This window comes from Dendropsophus ebraccatus, chromosome 1, assembly GCF_027789765.1.
Source record: "Dendropsophus ebraccatus isolate aDenEbr1 chromosome 1, aDenEbr1.pat, whole genome shotgun sequence".
Taxonomy (NCBI): Eukaryota; Metazoa; Chordata; class Amphibia; order Anura; family Hylidae; genus Dendropsophus; species Dendropsophus ebraccatus.
In genome coordinates this window covers 16,493,992-16,518,842 of record NC_091454.1, presented here as the reverse complement: position 1 = coordinate 16,518,842, position 24,851 = coordinate 16,493,992, and the positions used below count along the sequence as shown (strand labels likewise).

Here is a 24,851-nt window from a genome sequence, read left to right as displayed (position 1 = left end):
ATAAGGTTACGCATCTGGGCCCAGAATTGTGCCAGTCGGGGGGACAACCACCAAATATGCATCAGGTTGCCAATTCTCCCCTGGCATCTCCAACAAATAGGTGATGAATTTGGCTAAATATTTGCTAGGCGGAATGGGGTAAGGTACCACCGGTAGAGTAACTTCCTGGAAGATTCCAAATGTGTACTACAATGAGATACTTTAGACACTGATGAGAACATGTTACCAGTCGAAACAACCTCAGGAGGCCATCGATAAAGTGGAGGCTTCTTGGCCAGAGAATGTCCAATCACTTTGTCCAGATCTATTTATTAATTTTAGTCTATTCATTTATTTTACCAGCATCACGGGAGAAGAGACCAAGTCTTCTTCAATACCAAGCACCGACCTCTCAGCAGATGATGAAGCCGCGTTGCTGGAGAGACTGGCCAAGCGAGAAGAGAGGCGTCAGAAACGTCTAAAAGAGGCTTTGGAACGTCAGAAAGAATTAGACCCGACCATATCTATTACACTCAACGAAACTACTTCCTTCTCAAAAAGTAGCAGAAATGGAGAAAATGAAGTCCAAGAAAATGATACCTCGCCTAAAGAAAACGATACCGAAACGTACACAGGCCGACATGAAGTCGAGGAGACTGAAACTGTTGACAAGTCCTTCGAGAGGAACAATACAAATGAAGAAGAAGAAGAAGTAGAAAATGTAGAAACAGAAGAGGTTGAGGTCAAGCAGGAAGTACAAGATGAAGCACCCGAGGAACCTCACATAGAGGAGAATGAGGTAGAAGTTACTTTCCAAATTAAGAACGCAGAGACATCTAGGGATGGGCCAGATGGGGAGGTGAGGATAGAGGCGGTCATCACAAGAGATGAGCAGAAAGATGATGAAGAAAGGGAAGCACATGAGGCAGCAGAGAGGGAAAGGGTAGAGGCAGAAAAAAGAGCTGATGAAGAAAGAGAGAGGCTGGAGGAAGAGGCTAGACGAGAGGCAGCAGAGAGAGAGAGAATTGAGGCAGAAAGGAAGGAAGCCGAGGAAAGGGAAAGATTAGAAGAAGAGGCAAGACGGGAGGCATCAGAAAGGGAAAGGGTTGAGGCCGAGAGAAAAGCGGCAGAGGAAAGAGAGAGACTTGAGGCAGAAGAGAGAGAGCGGCAGAGAAAACAAGAGGAAGAGGAAAGGAGGGCAGCGGAGGAGAAACTAAAGGCAGAACAGAGAAAGGCAGAGGAGGAAAGGAAAAGACTAGAGGCAGAGGAAAAGAGGAAAGCAGAGGAGAAGAGGAAGGCAGAGGAGAAGGCAGCCGCTGAGGAAAGGGAAAAGAAAAAAGCAGAAGAGAAGGCTAGGCTAGAGGCCAAAAAGAAAGAGGAGAAGTTAAAAACGGAAGAGAAAAAAGATGTGAAACCTGACGACAAACAGGTAAAAGGAAAGAAGCTGGAGGACAAAATTCAGCCAGCCTTCCTCAAGAAGCAGGTACCTATTTATTCCTATGCCAACTTTTTTGCACCTGTGTTTTGAGAAATGGAATGGCAGCAATACTTTTGGGTCTTGTTCACAGCCTTGTGTTCTATAAAATTTACTGTCACTTCCTTCGTCTTGCACTGACTTTCACGTTAACACCTTGCTTACAACTCTCACTGCTAATACTGCACAAGAAAACTTCCCCTTATCCCTCTTAGTCAAAGGACCATAAGGCATGTTGTGGGAACTTCGGCTGACTTTTTTGAGTGCCACCGGTTTGGTTTGTTTCACGTTTGGTGTTTGGCCGCACTTGCATTCAGCATTTGGGTTTGTATCACAAGCTTCAAGTTTCATTGTGGAAACCATGGCTACAAAAACCCAACCCCATTTCACGTACCTAAAAAGAAAGGGCAAATATTATCGGCCAATTCAGGCAACAATGGGTTTTAGCACCCATGCATTTTCCCGAAGCCCAGACCACAAATAAATAGGACACACTATTATATGGGAGTGTATTAGCAGCCTGTGATCCATAGACCTTGCTTGGCCTTGTGGTCTGTTATGGTGGGCAAGGATTACGCTCCCCAGGCTATCCGTGCATTTTGTGGGGATGGATGTATGCAGGAGGCCTAATATATATTTTTCCTTGGCATTGTCCATGCTGAATTCTTTAGGGCCACATAGATAAAATTAATGGTAGGGTTCATCGTAACTCCAGACATACACACAGCAGAAATGCGCACTCGACACGCTGCCATATTTTGAAGCACCAGATTGCCTGCAGATGCGAGAGTGCACCTTGTCTGCTCGTAATCTCATAGACTCTTACCAAATCTTGTCAAATGCCGTAAAAAGGGAGAAGACAAAGAAAATAAATTTGAAGCTAAAAAAGATGACAAAGGTCGGCCTGGCTTCAAAAAAGAAGAGGTAATCGGTCACTTTTTAATGTAATTGTTTTTTAAATATGGCTGCTCTTCCTGTTTTTAAAAATGACCCCTTCAACCAAGCCGAAAAAGACCATCTTAGGTGTTAATCACTCAAAATACATAAGAATAATAGGATCTACTTGTTTTTTTGCTGCCCCTTTAAGTGTTAGATATTGTGAATACTTTTCGTTTTACTTTTCTCTTTTCCCACTTTATAATGTTCTAACAGTATTCTTTGTAATACTGTATTACCTAGAGAAGTACGACATCTCCATCCTATAACAACTGATCTTTCTTAAAATTCCAAAATCTAATCTGTTAATCCTTAAAATTGACCAATCCTGCTGCATTACATTTTATTATAAACACAAACATGGTGCAAACAGTGTCTTCATACGGTAAGTCCATAATGTTCTGGCCACCAGACCACCCTTTTAGCTACATATAATAGTCTGATCCCTGGAAGTTCGTACGAACCCGAACCATCCGCAATGATTACCGCTGTCTGCCCGCTCCGTGGAGCGGGCGGATCCAGCGGGAGGAACGCCTGGAAAACTGGGATACAGCCATAGCCATAGGCTGTATCCCAGTTTTCCAGGCGTTCCTCCCGCTGTATCCGCCCGCTGCACGGAGCGGGCAGACAGCTGTAATCCGATGCTGAGCGTTCGGGTTCGTACGAACCCGAACCTCGGCGGATTCGGACCATCCCTAATCCCTAGTGATCGATTGTAATCTGTGAAGAAACAAGTGTTTAATTCTTCTACAGTGCCCCCATGGGGGAAATGAAGAATTACACGGTTATCTCAGTAATATACATAGACATGCAGGCTCCTCCACGTCAAGAGATACTCATTGTAGCCTCTCTCAGCTTTATTAACTTCATAGAAGCCCTCCGCCAACAATTAAAAGATAGTCATTGTGTAGCATAGTTAGTTGGAGTCCATTACTTGGCAGTAATGCAGTTGTATGTAACATTGGATTGTATCCCATCATGGACTTCAAGTTCTTTGTCAATGGTCCCATTTAATGCAATAGGTATTGAGTAACTTCCTCATGCATATGTCCGAGGCATCATACATAAAGTCATCAAACATAGAGTAAACACAGGGGTGTTGGTAGAGTGTTACCTGCGGCACTGGTGGATTGAAAATGGTGGTCAGTGGTGTCAAGAGACACGTGAAACTATGCAAAAGATCCAGTACTTGGTGCCAAGTGCTAGCAACACCAATGGCACAGTTCTCTTCTATGGAGGGGTACGTGCTGTCATGTGGTTCTTCCATATAGCACCATATTACAGAATTCAGTAGAACATGGTACCATGGTTTCCTTAGTACTCTTTATAGAATCAGAGGCTTATGGGGGCCACTATCGGACAGAAGACCTCTAAGGATGACGCATAACAGCTCTATACAGCCCAGTATGGTATGGAGCTGTAATATGGCCATGTGCATGAGGACTTACCTGGTTCTTCTAGACATCCGCGCCAGTAGCCATTATCCTAGTGGACAGGGATCACAGTGTGTTCCTCAAATAATCTTACATCTTGTCTTTTTGGCTTCCTTAAATTGTTTTTCCAGATTAAAGAAGAAAAACCTAAAGGAGGAAAGGAAGAGTTAAAAGCCAGCTGGGAACGCAAGACCAAAGCCCAAAATGGAGAAAGTTTACATGAAGCTACGCCACAGAAGCTGAAACATATGGATAAGTTTGGGTAATACGTCTTCTCCGTAAACCAAACAACTTCATATTTGGTTGTGTTGGAATTAGAGTAATTGGAACAGATGAGGACCATCCAGACTCAGATGATGTCTGATCACTTCCTCCCCCAAGACTATGTGTAGAGTGATGGTCTCCAGCTTGTGTGTCCATCGGCTTTCTATATATAGGGCTTTATAAGTTACATTTCTCTTTTTCCTTATGATAGTGTATCATGATAAAAATTCCTTTAGGTTTCATCCATATTTGGAGTTGGCACTCTTCAAAGGGACAGGGATTGACTTACTGGGAGGCCACCCGAAGGGATACTAAAGAAACAACTATTTTGCAAACCTTTTCCCCACAGATCATTGCCATCAGGCTTCTCAGGGTGTGTTGGCTTTATCGGTATCTCCCCTAAAGAGTCTATGGTAATGTGGGCATTGGGATACTTCCCCCGTACAACCTGGTTCCATCCTTAGAGAATATGCACGCTACAGAATTCTCGCGGATAACTTCCCACAGATTCCGCCACTTGCCTCCACGTGCTCCTGCTTGACTCTCCGTCCATCCCATAGACTCCATTCTATGCTCAGGTGGATTTCACCGTCCACCCCAAGTATTGACTTGTCAATTATTTGGGGGGACAGCGGAATACTCCTGAGCATAGAATTAAGTCTATGAGACGGGCAGAGAGTCAAGCGGGAGCATGCGGAGACGAGCTGTGGAATCCGCGAGAATTGTGCATATACCCTTAGAGGAAAGGTGGAGACTGCCTAACTTTGGGTTCTCCCTAACTTTGGTGACTGGAGGCCACCCCCCCTAAATAGTCAAGGTTTGGGAGCTAGTTCATCTTTGGGAAGGAACTTTCAGTGGTTGGCCCTCCCAATGGAGCAGTAGTGCACACAGGTGACCACCTCCCTATTCCAACGGGAGACTCTGGAACCTCTTTCGGGAGATCCCAAGGTGTCCAAATGGTACACTTATGAATCTCCTCTCCTTTAGATTATGGTGGGACAAACCTTTAAGATGTTGACTTAATAGTACTCCCAGATTAAAGGGGTTTACTTATTACATATTACTGGTCCCCTATGCACAAGTCGGTGCATGACCCGCAGCTCTATTCATTCTCTATGGAGCCGCCGGAGAGAGCAGAGAAAAGCACTCGGCACTCGGCTACGTAGAGAATGGCGCTATGGGTCCATTCAAAACAAAGCAGTCAGGGCTCCACTTTAGAGATCCCTGGGGTGGCCAGAGGTCATCCAACACAGCCTGTAGTTCCCAACACAGCCGTTGGTGGCAGCAGAGAAGCCATGTCACCTCTTACTGCTGCTAGCCAGAGTAAAAATGCAAAAAAAATAAATAAATTATCAACTTAAAAAAAATAACTTTATTAAAAAGTGTAAAAAAAAAAATTGTATTTGCCAGAATTAAAAAACATTAAAACATTATTAGGGACTATATGGCGATCCAGAATCTCCTCCAAAAAGGGGAGTGACCCGTCTGTGAGCAGCTGTTCTGAGGTTCTTACCCCTCTGTACTGACAAGGAGAGATATATATTATATATGTTCTGCTGCATGCAAAGCTATTTTATCCATAAAACTCAAAAATGTTCAAGGAGTTTGACTTATAGTCTAAAAACAGCATCATTTATAGGAAGCTGGCACCGATGTATCACGCACATGTGATGTACGCCAAGCCAAGCTGTTTCATCTTGACCTATATTAAGGTCCCCGCAGCCATCTTATTCAGACTTTACAGCTGCTGCCTGACACTTCCTATTTATAATGCTAATAAGCTCGGGGTGAACTTGTCATCTTTGACCCAAGAGAGGCCTGGGAAAGCGGATCTTCTGGCTTCCATGATGAAGTTCATAGACAAGTTCCAATGGGTTTCAAGGGGCTGATCTCTTGATCCTATGAAAGCATATTTAGTACATTTGTTTTAACTTAAAATTGCCACGCTAAATCATTTTTCATTGTTTCCACTGTCCGCAATTCGTGGCGGACTTTAGGAGTTTCAAAATATTTGATGGTAATTCTGAGCAAGGATGGAACCAATTTTGGGGGCATTTCTGGGATATTTTACTATATCAGTAGTATAAAGTACATCTTAAAATTCTTAAAGGGGTATTCCGCTCAAACATAACTTTTCACATGTTGTTGCCCATGCTGAGACTAAAAATTCCTTCCATACTTGTTATTATCTACTTAGTCTCCTTCTCCCAGTTTTGAACTGCTGCTTTCTGCTGACACGAAAATCTGTATGTGAGCTTTTCTCTCTGTATCCCCCTCCTCCCTTCCAAGACCGCTGATGCAAAAAAGTCCCTGTCTGGCTTTATCTGCAACACTGTAGAATTAACATTGTTAATCCGAGGTCAAGTTGCTGATGAACTCACTGCGGGAAGGAAACTGAACAGATAATAACAAGTATGGAAGGAATTGTTAGTCTTTCCATGGGCAGCAACATATTAAAAGTTATGTTTGAGCAGAATACCCCTTTAAGAGGTTTGCCAAATTCCTTTTGGTAAATTTGGTAAGTCTTTAACCACCAGTAGGACTGGTGGTGATAGCCAATAAGAACACTTAGTTATCACTGTTAGTCCCATACAGAGTAAAAGGAATGATGATCACGCCAGAGCACTGCTGGTCCTATACGCTGGGCACTTGGGGACCGCCATCCTCTTGATTGGTGAGGAGCCCACAGTGATCATACTGATATTATATATCTAGTGGATAGGCAATAAATACTGTTGGTGGGTCAACTGGGACTATATCATGGACAGAAACACGAGAGCCTGTGACCAATGCCCAGTTACACCTTTGCCACCAAAATTTAGCAAAATTGGCCACTGCTCGTAGCTTTGGCTTCAGTCGCCTGCTACAGCATAGTAACCTGACCCTATATAACTTTTAAAACTGTTGGCTCCAGTTCCACCCAATTCCACCATAAACGTGTATTTGACTCTGCCATTTTCATGTTTTTTCAATGAGGAGAAGGAATAGGCTACTGTCCGATCCATCATTTCCTAAGAATTGGATAACCCTAATAGATACATACATAACAGACAGACCTAACTTGCATACTTCTCCCATTTAACATTGCCAATAAGACTCCATACAACACAACTCATCTCCTTAAGGAGACCCGGTACCCTCTTGCTCCCAATGTGGCATCACCTTAAGGATTGCCAGTACCCCCTTCCCATATGGGGGCTTCCTTCCCATGGTTTTGGATAAAAGTGATGGGTATGGATCGACCACTTTTGCACCCCATAACTTGGCCCTTTTGAATTCTTCTTTTAGTCATATGAATTTTAGCAGAGACTATAAGGGCCTCTAGAGAATAATAGTCACATAGGGGGGATAATTTGTTTGGGCCTCTTAAAAACTCTTCTGAACAATTTTTTTTGTTAAAATTTTTATTTTATTCTTTTTCTTATTCTTTGGAGGGCTGCCTTCTTCTACCCATTCCAGAACCACTATATCCTTCATGAAATTTAATCCATCCCCTCCTTGTACGAGAGTCAGGGCTGGCTGAGTACAGTTGTGGTCATGCTCTGCCTCCGTCATGGTCCACTTTTTGTATATTACAGAACAAGTAAACATCATTGCAGCCAATTCTCATATCCATTCTGTTTCTTGTTGAAGTGGTGCGAAAGGACAACCCAGTTCTGATGAGACGGACGCAGGGACCAAGGTGGAAGCCGGGAAGAAGCTCGATGAGCTGAAACGTCGTAGAGGCGATACAGAAACCGGAGAGTTTGAGAAGCTTAAACAGAAGCAGCAACAATCTGCGGCAGAGCTGGAGGATCTGAAGAAGAAACGCGAGGAAAGAAGGAAAATTATGGAAGAGGAAGAGCAACGAAAGAAACAAGAAGAGGCCGAGAGGAAAGCTAAGGAAGAGGTGCGATAGTTATTACTAGGAGGATCTCAAAGTGTTCTAGGCTACCATGGGCTGTGGAAGATGGCATTTCTTCTGCTTAAAGGGCTGGTATAGACTTGGAAATGGCCAAAGCTTTGGCCTTTGGCTGTCTAGGCATGATGAGAATTGTAGTTTTGCAAAAACTGTAGGGCTGCTGGTTCCACATCCCTGGTCTGTGGTATTTTTAAAGACGATAGACAAATTCTATAGACAATGAATGGAGTGGCGGCCTAAAGGCCCATGGTGGCAAAACCCCTTTAAGGTGTCTGGGAATGTTACCAGATACTGCGCCGGTCTTAAAGGGTCCATAAGTGAATTGGTTCCATTGTTTATAGCCAATAAACAAAAAATTTCCTAAAACTTCGAACTTTTTGTTTCCGTCTTCTCAGGAAGAAAAGAAGAAACAGAAAGAAGAAAGAGAGAGGAGACGAGCAGAGGCCGCAGAAAAACGCCAGAAGGTTCCTGAAGAAGGGTTATCGGAGGAGAAGAAGCCATTCAAGTGTTTTACACCAAAGGGTTCAGCTTTTAAGGTATGAAAGATAGATGGCTTAACGTATGCTTACTTGCCTGTAGGTATTCCCGTATAGTGTAGCTATTACCCAAAACTGTCCAAAAAATTGCCCGAAGTGGGTCGTCCACTTTGGGCAATTTTTTGGACAGTTTTGGGTAATAGCTACAATATATTTTATTAAAGGGTGACTTCAAGGGGTTGTCCACTTTGGACAATTCCTTTTTGTTAGGAGGATCTCCTGATAGTAAGGTGTCCAACTGCAAACTCCCAAAGCGATCGCTGAAATTTGTAGAGATTTAGCAAGTAATAAAGTTCCCTACAGCACCTCTACAGGAGGAATGAAGAATTACAAAATTCTCATTGAAATGACTGGACTGTTCATGTAGGACAGGCATGTCCAAACTTTTTTCGAAGAGTGCCAAATTTGATGAAGTGAACATGTGCGAGGGCCGACCATTTTACATGCTACATGCTATATGCTTTATAACACAGGCAGATAATAGCAAGCTGGATACCTGGGGGGCCGTAAAAGTTCGGAACTCGGGCCGCAAATGGCCCTCTGGACGGACTTTGGACATGCCTGATGTAGGACATGTTCATTCTATACCCTTTCTACTATGCCTGATACCTGACCTTTGGTAATTCAGGATTTTCTATTAGAGTATTTGATTTTCTAGTTTAGATCTTAGAAAAAAATTAGATTTGAAAACTGATTTTTGTAAAATTTGGTATAAATTTGATTTTTGAATGAATCGACTTGTCATGTCTAGGAATAGTACATCAAGTGCCTTAGGTAGTTAGACCCCTTTGTAATCGTATTATACACTGGTGATTACATGGGTATGTCTATCATAGTAACACATTCACTAACAGGACTTACATTTTCTACCGAGAAAGTAAAGCTGTGTATTCTAGGTTTTATAGGAGCACTCCCACTATAACCAGTCATTGGCTGTAGTGGGAGTGCCCACTGGTTAACCATTCCCTTGTCATTCAAAACTTTAGGGGCTGATCTGTACATCTAGACCAGGGATGGGGAACCAATTGCCGCCAGCTGTTGCAAAACTACAATTCCCATCATGCCTGGACAGCCAAAGCTAAAGCTTTGGCTGTCCAGGCATGATGGGAATTGTAGTTTTGCAACAGCTGGAGAGCCGCAGGTTCCCCATAACAAATGTAAAACTACAACTCCAATCAGCCAAGCTTACTTATCTTCTTAACCATCTGTAATGGAAAGGGCCACAATCAATAAATTATTAGGGTCGATCGGTTTATCATTGTGACTTTGACCAATTTCCATAAATTTTTTTTTTGTCTTTTTTGTCTCTTTTTACAGAGGTTCTTTGTGATTTTATACAGTGTATGTTATTTGAAAAAAAGTGTGAGTTTTGAGTAGTAGATTTAGTAACATGCTGCCACCTAGTGGTCAGAAATTTGATGCATCATTTATTTTATTTATTTTTTCACGTAGTATATACATGAAAGTACATGAAAAATTCCAATGATTCATCAGAAAAAAAAAATGTTTAAAAAAATATAGGATTTAAAAAGAAACACATTGTGTGGCAGTCTATTGTTTACATGTGCAGCAGACTTTAGTGTTTAATAAAAGTGAGAGCAATATGGTGCAGATAAAATCCAGGACGGATGTGATACATATAAGGGATGTCTATGGAATCTCTAGAATAGTAATGTTTTATTCTAAGGTGATGCTGCACTAAAATCTTCTCCACCTGTAACATTTTATTAGTTTATCTATAGTCTTACTCTTATTTTTGTGGTTTGAGTTTGTTGTGTTGCATGATAGAGCCTTGGCTAATAGAGGAGAAGGGGGTCCCAAAAGTGATTTTTTTTTTAAATGCCCCCCATTAAGGGCACAGGTCAGCCCTCTCCATGGCTTATGGGCCCATTCATGAGCCCTATAGTAACAGTGCAATCCTCTGGAGGGGGCGATACTGCACAGGTTGGAGGGGATGGGCCCCCCTTCTCCCCCCTTATAAAGAAAAATGATGGAAGATTATAAAATACTACTATGTTTTAATTGTAGATTGAAGAACGGGCAGAGTTTTTGAACAGGTCGTCCCAAAAAAGGTGAGTGGTAAAGATATAATGTATGATGAAAGTCATAGTTTAGAAAGTTATATAGATTTGTAAATTACTTTTATTTAAAAATCTCCAGTCTTCCAGTACTTATTAGCTGCTGTATGTCCTGCAGGAAGTGGTGTGTTCTTTCCAGTCTGACACAGTGCTCTCTGATGCCACCTCTGTCCATGTCAGGAACTGTCCAGAACAGTAGCAAATCCCCATAGAAAACCTCACCTGTTCTGGACACTTCCTGACATGGACAGAGGTGGCAGCAGAGAGCAATGTGTCAGACTGGAAATAACACACCACTTCCTGCAGGACATGCAGCAGCTGATAAGTACTGGAAGACTTGAGATTTTTAAGTAGAAGAAACTGCTTATAATGCATTACCCCAAGCAGTCGTATAACAGGTTAATGAAAACTCAATCCGGATTACGTGACACGGCTCAGACTCCGGTTTCGGAGGTGATTGCCTTATTGTCCCTCCGCACTTTAGTTCTCCATCTCTTTTCCTGACTTAACAGAAATGACTCTGTTCTCAGGCGAGCGCTCATTAGGACATGACAAGTGCGGTAAATGGAGGCTTTGTTCTATGATTAAAGTCGGCCACAGAATTCCCAGAGACCCCCGCCAGCCATCTTTACTTTGTGATGTTATCAACAGCTTAAGTAATCAGAGGAAATGGATCTCGATTGTTGCATTACGCTTCTGTTTACGGCCAGTCATAATAGTCCCACTAATGTAGCCCCTATCCCTCTCCACATGTCATTCCAACTACTCAGCACCAGGGGGCGACCTTTCTTTTTTTTTTTTTCCCATAAAAGCACATGACACCTGGCGTTCTGTTAACGTTGAAGTCATGTCGGACGTAACACCTTCCCAACCGGAGACCGATCAGCACCAAAGAAGGCATAAAATTATTTTATGTATACAGGTGCCCCATAAAGCTATCAGTCTGGTGATATGATCTGCACGTGGCTGATTTTTTGATTACTTTATCCCTATATAATATTGTACAGGTCGATGTAGAGCTCCACTTTTCACCTATTTTTCTTTTTTTAAACTTTCTGTAATGTTAAAGTCAAAGGGGAAGTCCGGCGTCGGCCATTTTTGTTCAAAAGAGTCGAGGAGGAAGTGTCTACACATAACAATATGGGGGAGATTTATCAAACATGGTATAAAGTGAAACTTGCTCAGTTGCCCCTAGCAACCAATCAGATTCCACCTTTCATTTTCCAAAGAGTCTGTGAGGAATGAAAAGTGGAATCTGATTGGTTGCTAGGGGCAACTGAGCCAGTTTCACTTTACACCATGCTTGATAGATCTCCCCCTATATTTTTTTCTATACTATGTATGGCCTTGTTCACACTGAGCAGGAACATCGGAATTCCGAGGGATTCTTGCTCAGTGTCTCACTGTGATGGAAGGAGAGGGCGCGTACGCATCCGCTTCCTCCCCTCTACGCTCAAAGAAATTACATGTCATTTCTTCGAGCGGAGAGCGGCGGCAGTGGAGGAGTGCAGGCCCTCTCCTTCACTCACAGTGAGACACTGAGCATGGCAGGATTCCGACGTTCTTGCTCAGTGTGAATGGAGGCCTATGTGTGAAACCGGCCTCATACCTCCTACATTTTTGGGGTCTGACTGTTTTTTTAAAGGGGTTCCATATTCACTACAATCAACCACTAAGCAGAGCAGAGGACAAATTATAATCTGGAGGACTCAGCATGTCCTAACATCACAAAGACAACCCATTGATTTAAATAAGCATCATGTAATGCCTCCCCTCCCCTGTGGAGGCACTGTAGGAAATTTGATGCGAAATTTGATGCAAATTTCCTATCGAATCACTGGAGTTGTAAAAGCAAGACCCCCCCCCCCCCCGATCAGTTGGTCACGATCCATTTATTTAAAGGCAGATCATTATGTGTCCCCTTTAACCCATGAATATCCAGTTTATAGAGGTTCTCCGCCTAAAGCTTCTCTTACATATATTTGAATAACATAGCACACAGGGGTATGGCTTTGCCCTCTGCTCAGTGGCTGTTAAGAGAGAGACTGGAGCTGTGTTTGGTTGCTATGGGCAGTTTACACCAGTTTCTGTTTCATATCCTTCAATAAATCTGGGCCATAGTTTATCTATGGCAACCGTGCTGTCTCAATTGTCCGCTAGTGACTATTTGGTGGTGGTGGTGGTGTGTGTGTGTGTGGGGTGGGGGTGGGGGGGGTTGTACTGTCAGTGGCGTACCATGAAGGCAGACCACCTGGACCCCTACTCCACGGGCCCCATAGCCATTGCGTGGTCTGCCTTCATGGTACCTATGCCACTGGGTATAAGTATAATCTACTCTCGGAAATTACACAAATGTACTCACTAGCTGGCAGTCAGTCAATAAAGGGGTTGTCTGGGGAGCAGAAGGCAGCTGAAGCATTATGCTCCCTGGGGCTCACCTCCTAAGATTCCAGGAAGACATGGAGGGGTCGGGCTAAGGCCCAATATTGCAGAGACATTGTCTGTGCAGTTATTGGACATGGCGTGCAGGCATGTTTCACCCTCATACAATGATCACAACTTTCCAGCTCTGGGAAAGTCTATGGAGTCCCTACCTTTCTATGCACATAAGCATTGGCATCCCATTTTGACAGGCCAATGTACAATATATGTGCAATAAGCATATCATGAAGTGATTGTGGCCATAATTTATTAGCATTTTAAGTTTTTTTTTATTCTATTTTCTTTTTAGTTTTTTTTTCTTTTGTGCCTTGGGTGGCAACCAATTGGGCAGAAGGTTTTCCTGGCTTAGTTTGATCAATTCTAGTCCCAAGACTGTTATGATTCAGGACTTTAAGAGAGCTGGGCAACGAGCCTCTTGGGAGATATAATGGCAGCCATACATTTTGCCTTTGAACGATACAATATACAGTCCACACATTTATAATCTTTAGTTTTTTTCCTCCCAGTATAACTAAACCCACAGGACCACAGTATTTATAAAACATCCAATAACTCATGTCTTTCAGTGTCAAATCCTCACAACCAGCCATGGTGTCCAAGATTGACAGCCGACTTGAGCAGTACACCAGTGCGATTGGGGTAAGTGTGGGATGACATGTGGTCGGTAAATTTTTGAATGTATTTATGTAAATGTTTTGTGATGGACGCAACAATCACTCTGAGCACCCTATTAGGACCCTAGGCCTCCACCCTAGATACTAAAGACAATGGGGGAGATTTATCAAACATGGAGTAAAGTGAAACTGGCTCAGTTGCCCCTAGCAACCAATCAGATTCCGCCTTTCATTCCTCACAGACTCTTTGGAAAATAAAAGGTGGAATCTGATTGGTTGCTAGGGGCAACTGGGCCAGTTTCACTTTACACCATGTTTGCTAAATCTACCCCAATGACTTCTTCTGGATCAACAGTAAGTTGATCCTGGACTTGATTTTCCTTTGGCCTCATCAGTTTTATAATGGTTTATACAATTCTTTGTGTGTTTTTTTTTTAAATTTTATTTGTAGAACAACAAAGGCGCCAAACCTATTAAAGGTGCACCGGCCGATCTTCCATTGGCAACCGTGGGTGTGCGGAACGTAAAGAGCATGTGGGAGACAGGAAATGTTTTTTCATCGCCCGGTGGGGTAGTGTCACCGAACAAGGTAAATATGGCTTATACTACTATCTGGCACCTTAGCAGGGGTGGGCTGCTTTAGAGGAAGAGGAGCTGAGCATATTGAGATAGATAGATACTGTAGATAGATAGATACTATAGATAGATACTGTAGATAGATAGATAGGAGATAGATAGATAGATAGATAGATAGATAGAGAAGCAGGACCACCCACTGGACTCCTAAGCATAAAAGTCCGGGATTTTTATTAATAAAACTGTATTATTCTGCCCAGATCCTCCTCATTTATAACTTGGTGCTCAAAGATAGTCTTGTGTGTACAATGTGAAGTTTGGTTTTTATTTGTCTGTTTTACTTTTTTTCAAAAAATGTTTTGGTCTTTTCTTTCTCCAGGAAACGGCAGGGTTAAAAGTGGGCGTCTCAAGCCGTATTAATGAATGGCTTACAAAAACTCCAGAGACCAACAAAACACCTTCTGCAAAGCCTTTAGTAAGTACTAGGCGTGATCTAGAGCCATCCACTATGTGTGGACATGTAACATGCCAATAAAAATGGTCAAGACAGTTATTAAAGGGGGCCATAAGAGAAAAAAAAAAAACATGGCCGCTTTCTTCTAGAATTAATGCTACATTAGTGCATGTGTTAGGTCCAGTATTACAGCTCGGCTCTGCTAAAGGGAATGGAGCTAAGCTGTGATACCACACTTAACCTGCAGACAAGTGTGGAGCTGTTTTTCAAAGAAAGTAGACATTCTGGGGGAGATTTATCAAACACGGTGTAAAGTGAAACTGGCTCAGTTGCCCCTAGCAACCAATCAGATTCCACCTTTCATTTTCCAAAGCGTCTCTGAGGAATGAAAGGTGGAATCTGATTGGTTGCTAGGGGCAACTGAGCCAGTCTCACTTTACACCATGTTTGATAAATCCTCCTCATTGTTCTAGTTGTGTAAGACAGGAAATTCAATCAAGATCCTATATATTTCTTTTTACTGGAAAGTGACAATCCAGTCTGGTTGCTAGAGTGATCTCATGAACAAAGAAAAAAACTCAGCTCACCACAGGTGGTTTGTTGTGTGATGGTGGACATTCAGGCAGGAGCAAGTGGAGTGGTAGCGGGCCGCACCCGGTAATAATGGTAAAAAGGAGGAGAAGATTCACAGCGTCCAAAAAAAGGGTTTGTTGTCTTTATTGAGGCATATTAAAAGTTACAAAAGATATAAACGTAGGCCTACATGTTTCGGGGAAACACACCCCCTTGATCACGGCAATACAGACTTTCACAGAATCACAGGTATATATGCCAAACATTTAGATGCAGTGGGGAAGGGAACGCCCCGTGGGTGGTTGTGGTTACGTATGTGATTAGGCACAATTGCTAGATTCTGTACATAACACATGACTACTAGTGTGCACAATGCATATCAGACAGATAAGAGAGAAACATGAAAAAACATTAAAAAAAAAAGAAAAAAAAAATTTGAAATTTTTTTTTTCCCTCTCTCTCTTTTTTCCTCTTCCCTTCCTTTAATGAAAAAAAGAGAATCATCATCATCAGTATAGATATGATAGGTCCGTTTTAAAGTTTAAACCTTTGGGTGTCCTGGTTTGTAAGCGGATTAATCCAAAAAGCCTCTCGCTTACGTAGGAGACGGACCTAATCTCCTCCTCGTGTTGGTTTAGACACTCGTTCTATAGGGATGACTCGAAGAGAGCAGCACTCCCCCTGGTGGACATCAAAAAAATGTCGAGTTAACCCTGACATGGCTTTGCGGGAGTTAAATCGTGATGCGGCTGATGCATCAGCAATATGTTCAGCAATCCTTTGTTTTAGTTTACGTTTTGTGCTGTCAACATATTGTATGTTGCAATCAGAGCACCAGGCAAGATAAACAACATAAGGTGTTATGTACAGCATCAAGCAATTGTGCCTAATCACATACGTAAGCACAACCACCCACGGGGCGTTCCCTTCCCCACTGCATCTAAATGTTTGGCATATATACCTGTGATTCTGTGAAAGTCTGTACTGCCGTGATCAAGGGGGGGGGGCTTCCCCGAAACGTGTAGACCTACGATTTTATCTTTTGTAACTTTTTATATGCCTCAATAAAGACAACAAACCCTTTTTTTGGACGCTGTGGATCTTCTCCTCCTTTTTTACCATTGCTAGAGTGATATTGTATCCCAGAGTTATATTGCTAGAGTTATATTGTATTGTAGAGTTATATTATATATAGTATCCTTATAACCGGGTGGCCTAAATTGGCACTGATCTAGGGGTATACAATAGTTATGGCAGTCGCTTTTATTCCCTTTTTCTGCTTTAGTTGTCAGATTTTTCAAAAGATTATTTAAAGGCGAAGTCCCACCAACTATGAGATTTGTAGGCAGGCGGGGGTGAAAATAACTAGCGAGTTAACACACCCATCCCCCATGCCTCACAGCGCTGCCACCGGGGTTCTGTTCACTGCCGCCAGACGTCTTCTTCGGCAGGAAGCCTGCAGCAGCAACATCATGAAGGATTGCCCGCTCAGCCAATCAGTAACTGGGGCAGTTGGCTGAGCCGGCAATCGCTCAGCCGGGGTCACGGTGAACACGGTAAAGACCCCGGTCATGGTGAACACAACCCAGCGGCGGCACTATGAGGCATAGTTGGTGGGACTTCTCCTTTAAGCTCCTCTGTCTCTTCTGTAGGCCTTCATAGTGCAGCTATGTTATGTTGACCTTTTAGTTATTTTTGACACCTCTCTTTTTCTTGCTCTCGATCAGCTGATTTTCTTTCCTTACTCGTCTATCCATCTGCCCCCACCTGAGGAGATCTCCTCTCTGATGCCTTCTTCTTCTTCCTCCTTCTTTCCCTATTGGATCTTTTCACTGTGCTAATAAGGTAATAATAACGTGCACAAATGAGTCATTCATAACTTATGGTGATGTGTGTTGGGATGAAAGAGTCGGTATTGTAGGTACTTGTGCTAGTGTTGAGTGAGTACGCTCGGTTGAGCATAGTTCACCTTGCGGTGCTTGGGTCACCTCAGTAATTCAGAATGCCCAATAACAAATCTGCCTTTATAACTTCCTGCAAGACACTCTAGAACTCTGGCGGTATGCCGGCAATTTCTAATGTGTCTTTTTCGTTCTAATTTTTGGATATTTTGTCCCTTCAAGGAATGAAATATACAAAAATTAGAGCGAAAAAAAAATGCAATAGGTTACTTGAAGGTGAAACAGACACCCTTTGCTCTGCTGACCAGGGGCAACCTGGTTAAATGCTCAAGTTTCCCTTGATTTCAATGGGGTTCATTACTCAGGTCATGGGTATAAATAGGCCAATGGCTAGATAAGGCTAGTCATCAGGATTCCAGCCACCCTTTTTATTATGTCAATAGTCCTCTCCTTTGGAGAGATATGTCTTTTTGCTAATATGCAAATTAGGCTCAAGTGCCCAGGGGGTGGTCCCTAGCACATCAAGAGCCAATGTAAGTCCAACCTGATTATTGATAACATCCCTGATGTTCCAGGGTAGTAAAGGGATACTCCCTCTCCACAGGATACATAGGTTGTCCAGGCTTAGAAAAACATGATTCCTGCTCCTCTATGCACTGCTGTATTGCACAGATACATATATATTGTATAATGACCGATCAACCAATCACTGAGCTGCTTAGATAATAATATCCTCTGTGATTGGCTGACTGAGAACTAGGAAATGCCTAGTTAGATATTGTGATGTCACTCACACGTTGGTAACACTCATGGAAGGCCATTCATTGTAGTTGGACATTTCCCCTTCCTTATCTACTTTATTAATTGATTTTGTATTTTTTGAATGATTTTTTTTTTTATCCTTGTCTCTTGGTATCATTTTTCACTTTTTTTGGTGTACAGTATGCTTAAAGGGGTTATTCAGCGCTACAAAAGCATGGCCACTTTCTTCCAGAGACAGCACCCCTCTTGTCACCAGTTCAGGTGTGGTTTGCAATTAAGCTCCATTCACTTCAATGTAGAGAAGTTACAAAACCTGCACCCAAACTGGAGACAAGAGAGGGGCTGTCTCTGAAAGAAAGTGGCCATTTTTGTGTAACGCTGGATAACCCCTTTAAGGTGTTCTCCCAGGATTAAAAGTTATTCCCTATCCAATCCATAGGAGATAACTAGCTGATCGTTTAGAGACTCCACCCCTGAGGTACTCTATTCTGTATAGACCTCCTAGACCTTTACTTCTAGGGGGAGATTTATCAAACATGGTGTAAAATGAAACTGGCTCAGTTGCCCCTAGCAACCAATCAGATTCCACCTTTCATTCCTCACAGACTCTTTGGAAAATTAAAGGAGGAATCTGATTGGTTGCTAGGGGCAACTGAGCCAGTTTCACTTCACACCATGTTTGATAAGTCTCCCCCCCCCCAGTCTTTACACATTGTACTTATCACATATTTAAAACATATATTATATTTATATTCTTTTATATTCAGGATTTAAGACCTGGAGATGTATCCGGCAAACGTAATATCTGGGAAAAGCAGCAAACAGAGAAACCTGGGTCACCAACCAAGGTGAGGGCAGCACATTACTGTTCATTGTTAGGGGGATACTAAGTATATTGGTGGGTATGAGTGATGAGCAAACTTGCTGAACGTTACAGCCATAGGCTGTATCCATGTTTTCCTGGTAACCTTAGGGCTGCATCCAACTTCTCCAGCCGCCTGGAGTCAAATGTGTTCGCGCTTGGCCAAAGTTCGGCAAAGACATTTGGGTTTTCCACTCACGAGCTGAGCTCACTCCATAGCCGGTGAAGACCGGCTGCTATCTGCAGCCAGGCACTCACCCGCGATGGTGGGCCGCAACCGGCGCGGCGTTAAGTGACCGGTCACTTAGCGATCGGGACCCCTGCAGCGTGTCTGACTGATGGATTCGTTTTATGGCAGATTAAAAGATGCCATTACAAAGTACACCTGTTCCTGAAAAAAAACAATCCCTCACATGGCCCTGTAGGTGGAAAAATAAGAGTTATGGGTCTTAGAAGGCGAGGAGGAAAAAACGAATACGCAAAAGTGACTATTGGCCCGGTCCTTAAGGGATTAAGGTATTAGTCAATGTAGGCAGTCAGAATTTATTCAGAAAACAGAAAGTTTGATCTAACATAGGAAATTGGAAAGTGCAATTTTTTTTTCACCGATTCTCTAAACTTTATTTAACAGATGACAACTGGAGGGAAAAAGTCTGACACTAATGGTAAGTAACATTTCTTCTCTTATTTTTTGGTTCTGGACTCTCCACCATTTATCGAGATGACATTATCTAATTTATAGAAGCAGTTTTTTTCTGATATCGTTAAACCCCCCTCCCCCCCAATATACATTGGAAAAAAATTAGCAAAACTGGCACATTTTGGCAGTACCAGCTGTCAGTCTAATGTGAATGCAATGTTAGCATTGCAGTTCCATCCAAAAATACAAACAGATCAATAAATGAGGGTTTTATTCTGGATCTACTCGATTGCCGGATCTGTGTGTATTTTTAGAACTTGGTGTGAGCTAAATTGGAGCGTAGACCCGATCGCAGTGTAGAGGATGGAGCTGTGAGGTGGCTGCCCTTTCTCTTTACATGTTGGTATTGCAATGTATTGTACAACCCATCAAGCAGTTGCTCATGCAAGTTAATTAGGATGACTAAAAATATCAAGAAAATAAAAAATCCTCCAAAAGCCAAAAATACCATATAGAATAAAAACGGTACCACCGCATTTGGAAGTGTCTAAACTCTTAAAATAGGACATTATTCATCCTGCCTATTGTCACTTCGCCTGTCTACAAAAAAAAAAAAGATTTTTTTTTTTTTTATAGTTTCACATACCACAAAATGGTATCAGTGACATGGTAAATCCACCCACCAAAAAGTGAGCCTTAAAGTGACCACTAGGCCCAGACTGAAGCACTGGAGGCGGGTCGACCCACCCTTAGTTGGAAAAAACCTCAGCCCCTCCATGATGTGACTCCATTAGAATCAATGGAACCCTATCATAGAGGGGCTAGGGTTTCCTCCCACTAAGGGTGGGTCGGCCCGTCCCCAGTGCTTCAGCCTGGGCCTGGTGGTACAGTCACTTTAAGACAGCTGCATAGACAAAAAAAAATTTGAAAATGTATAGGGGTCATAGTATAAAGCAATTTACATTTTTAAAAAATCAGCCATCGATTTGTTTAGTCTTGAGAAAAGTAATTCTGCATTCCATGTGCTTCAATTTGCTGAAGCCGAATCTTAAAGAGGATGTACCATCAGGTACATCCTCTTCAATCTGACCCAGGGATAGAACGGCACAGTCACAGGCAAGCAGGTGCCAAAGTTAGTTTTTTGAATCGCGGCCCATTTCCCGTGTACGGCGCCGTTCCACCCACGGGTACCGGGCCGGGGCTGAAGTACAGGAGGCAGGCTGGCCCGCCGCCAGAGGGAGGGAATTCCCTCCCCTCTATGATGCGGCTCCATTAGAATCAATGAAGCCGCGTCATACAGGGATGGGGGATCCGCCCCGGCCCGGTACCCGTGGATAGAACGGCACCGTACACTGGAACCGGGCCGTGGTTCAAAAAACGGACCGCGGCACCGGTTCTATCCCGGGGTAAGATTAGAGAGAATTTGCTCATCTCTAATATTCATTAATACCAATCCTTCTCGCAGAAGGAGCAACTATGTACCAATTGGGTGAAGGTTCCTAATGGCAAGTTTAATTTTTTTAGCCTTGAAAATGTTGTCCGTTTTCCAATTGTTTCGATTTTGCCAAATCCAAGTCTTAATGATGGACTATTGATTTGTTCAATCTTAAAAAAGTACATGACACTTAAAGGTCTCTTAGGACCCTCTGATTCCAGATTTCCCATTCCAGAACACTTAGCTGAATGACTTTTTAAAGACTTAACAAATCAATAACCTATTCATCAGATTCAGATTCAACAAATTTTTACTGTATACTTGCTTATTGCTCTTTGGAATTACAACTTGTCCTGTAAAAAAAAATTTAAAAAATTAAACATTTGTGCATGTGGAGTTAAACTAGTGTGGAATTAGAGAATTTATCACTGGTACGTCGCTTTTTTGTTTTTTTTACATGAATTGCCACAGTCTTTTTTTGAACTACCACCTGGTTCCTATGTATGGCACCGATCTATTACTAAGCACCGGCTGGGCATGAAGAACTGAAGGCTGGCCAGACGGCCCCGGTGCCAGTCTACTCATGTAAAAAGCAAAAAAACGATGTATCGTTGGTCCATTCGTTTTAAGGGGTTGTCCAGCGAAAATCTTTTTCTTTCAAATCAACTGATATCAGAAAGTTATATAGATTTTTAATTTACTTCTATTAAAAAATCTCAAGTCTTCCCATACTTATTAGCTACTAAATGTCATGCAGAAAAAGGTTGGTTTATTTTCAGTCTGACACAGTGCTCTCTGCTGACATCTCTGGCCGAGACAGGAACTCTGTCTGGGTTTTATATGAATCCCAATAGGAAACTTCTCCAGCTCTGGACAGTTCCTTTCTCGGCCAGAGATGTCAGCAGAGAGCACTGTGTCAGACTTTAAATAAAACAACATTTCCTGCAGAACATACAGCAGCTAATAACTATGAGAAGACTTGAGTTTTTTTTAAATTGAAATGATAAACTGCAAATCTATATAACTTTCTGACACCAGTTGATTTGAAAGAAAAAGATTTTCGCTGGACAACCCCTTTAAAAATAAAAAACATATTTGTTGAATTCTTTTCATCTCGGCATGTTTCTCAGTGTTTCCCTTTTTTCCAGCAGGATTGAGATTCGAAAAGGAGCCATAAAACACTTTCCGCCCCACCGGACCAACTCAGATATAAAGTGCTAAAATTTGTCATTTTTATATTTATGTTTACTTTACCAAAAAAAAAAAAGAAAAAAAATGTGTTTCTCATTACGCTGAACCAAACCATGTATATTAGCACTGTATTTAATACCTACGTCTCTCCGAATCCTCCAGAAGTACAGCACTGCCTTTGCACAAGATCTTCAGGAATCTCAGCTGTGAAACAAACTGATTTCTACTGATACCATTTATATTTACAAAAAGAAAAAGTTTTTTTTGTAGTGACCGCAAAAGGGGCAGTTTTCCCACGAGGTGACGCACCAGCAGAATCGCGCTGCACTTTAGAGTATAACACGGTTTACTATATTTTCTTTATATAAAGACCAATGTCCATTAAAGAAAAAATTACTGATTTTTTTTTTTTTTTTGTAATATTTTTTTTTCCTACTGCAAACTACTTTAAAATTTTTTTTTTTTTTTTTTTAAATCAACCTTTTCATTCTGTTACAGGTATTGCCAAAACTTTTGGCTTGTATTAGCCAGCAGTGGTACTTTAATGGTTAACCTTATAGTGTTATAATAGTTCAACGTTTTTTTTTTTATACACATTATATGCACAGGTAGCTTTTAATTTGACAACACTATTAAATGCAGAATGCTTTTATATGTGCTCGACTATATCTAGAATTTTTTTTTTAACATACTAGCCAGTATCACAGCTTTTTGTTAATTCACTTTTTTTTTTATTTTTAGAATTTTTTTTATTTTTTTATTTGAAATTTCATAAATAAAAAATATAAGCCCGACAACAACTTGGAAAAATAAAAAAAATAAATATAAAAATATATATATAAAAAAGTAAAATAAACAAATAAATCATAGGTACAATATAAAGAGTACAGATTAGTTCAGATTTGCGGGAAACATAAAAGTAAAAAAAAAAAATTGTAATTAATTTATAAAAACAGAATTAAAAAAAAAAAGAAGTATTTTTTAGAAATTAGAAAATTGGCACAAAACTGAGACTCCTGCCACTGGGATCACCACAATCATTTAAACATATATTATATATATATTATTTTGTTGTTTTTTTTTTCCATTCGCTTATTAATCCGTTCCAAAGTTTTTGACAGGCGGGTTTCATTTTATATGTATATAGTTACTATTTGTGTCATCAGTACAGGGAATATATCTTAACGTTTTTAGACAGTGTGAGTTAAAACTGCCAAGAGTAAGTTTATGCAATAATTTTTTGCCTACACTTGGGCGGCCATGTTTTAGCGTCCATGTTACAGTAGTAACACACACAGATTACTCCCCCACCCCCACCCCAAGGTTCTACAAAGCCAAACTACAATCGTATTTTGGTGATGTAGGTTTTGGTTCAGTAGCACCATGGGCGGTCCAGGTATTGTGGCTGTACTATGGCGGCCATAACATCATCCATTGACCTAATAGGAAATCAAAAATTACACTGCTTTGTTATTCCAAAGATTAAAACCACTGCTTTGCTGAAACATTGCATGCTTCGAATAATTCTGACGTTTACTTACCAGATGCGAATGCACTCAGTTATGTTCATGGGTTAAAATTCCTACACAAAATTGGCTTTCTTTTTTTTTTGTCTGAAAAGCTATCAAATTTCAACATTTCAGCTGCTTAGGAATTTTTTTTATTTTTATTTTCAACAATGTATTATGAAACTGCTACCACAATAAAATGATCAATGTATTATAATTGTCTGCGTTTGGTGATGTCTTTACTTGTAATACCATGCCTGGCCTTATGGTGTGCTGTTGGGCAAAAACTTTTTGAATATGCTCTGGTATACCACAGAGCCATGAACAGATCACATCATCAATATATTGAAGCGTCAAAGCTAGAGAACTGAGCCACCCGAACCCAGATTTGTTCCGAACTTTGCAAAAAGTTCCGCTTGCTACCAAACCGAACTTTCTGCAAAGTTCGGAGGGTTTTGGGAAGATGGCAAAGAAAAAACAAAAACATATTCTCGCTTGTCCACAATGTCTCCTGGTCCCTTCCCGGCGTTTTCTTTGATGAAGGCCCATTCAACCAATCACAGGCTGACTAGGATGGGGCGTGACTGCAGCCTGTGATAGGCTGAGTGGACTGTCACTCTTGTCTCTAGAGTGACAACCTACTCAGCCAATCACAGGTGGGGGGGGGTTATGCAGCTAAAATAATTTTCTTTCAAATCAGCTAGTTTCAAAAAGTTATATAGATTTGTAGTTTATAATGCATTTTTTTCTGTTTCTGTGCACTTAGTCTTTTACTCCATGGTCCAGTTGGGAGCAGTGCCCCACCCCTATAGCGCGATCCTCTCCCAGCTGGCCCACTCCTTTTAATGATAATCAATGGAGCGGGCTAGATGGGGGCGGGCTGGATCATCGTTATGGGGGCAGGCAGTGCTCATAATGGTCTTACTGGACTGAGGAGTAAACCACTAAGTGCACAGGAACGGCATAGAAGATGAATGGAAGAGACATACCTTCTTCCATGGTGTCTCCTGCACAATTGGGGGCTATCACAGTAAAAGGGGAGGCTTAAAATTAAAGTAGGTTTGATGACTGTAACCTGCTTTAATTTTTTACCCTTAGAGGACCCGGCCAAATTTATTTTTTAATTTAAATTTTGCGTTTTCGTTTTTCCTCCTTGTGCTTAAAAGGCCATAGCACTAGAAACATAGCACTAGAAACCCACATGAGCCCTTATTTTTTTTGCATCACTAATTGTACTTTGCAATGACAGGCTGAATTTTTGCATAAAGTGCACTGCAAAAGCAGGAAAAAAT

General features: G+C 41.7%; 1 protein-coding gene across 5 annotated transcripts in view; it reads left to right on the top strand.

Moving 5' to 3' along the window:
* Window positions 1-23,776, top strand: part of CALD1 (caldesmon 1) — a 123,512-nt gene extending 99,736 nt beyond the window's left edge. For 2 of the 5 annotated variants that reach the window (XM_069968255.1, XM_069968263.1), the window contains 12 exons: window positions 343-1,462; window positions 2,306-2,377; window positions 3,954-4,084; window positions 7,720-7,975; window positions 8,383-8,523; window positions 10,552-10,595; window positions 13,610-13,682; window positions 14,109-14,246; window positions 14,613-14,708; window positions 18,691-18,771; window positions 19,417-19,450; window positions 22,012-23,776. In XM_069968255.1, coding sequence (XP_069824356.1) covers window positions 343-1,462; window positions 2,306-2,377; window positions 3,954-4,084; window positions 7,720-7,975; window positions 8,383-8,523; window positions 10,552-10,595; window positions 13,610-13,682; window positions 14,109-14,246; window positions 14,613-14,708; window positions 18,691-18,771; window positions 19,417-19,450; window positions 22,012-22,037 — 2,212 coding nt within the window. In that variant the 3' untranslated portion in view covers window positions 22,038-23,776. Of the gene's footprint in view, window positions 1-342; window positions 1,463-2,305; window positions 2,378-3,953; window positions 4,085-7,719; window positions 7,976-8,382; window positions 8,524-10,551; window positions 10,596-13,607; window positions 13,683-14,108; window positions 14,247-14,612; window positions 14,709-16,987; window positions 17,106-18,690; window positions 18,776-19,416; window positions 19,451-22,011 lie in introns of those variants that run through there. The other 3 variants (XM_069968289.1, XM_069968273.1, XM_069968281.1) reach the window with 3 other exon arrangements.
* Window positions 23,777-24,851: the final 1,075 nt, after the last annotated feature.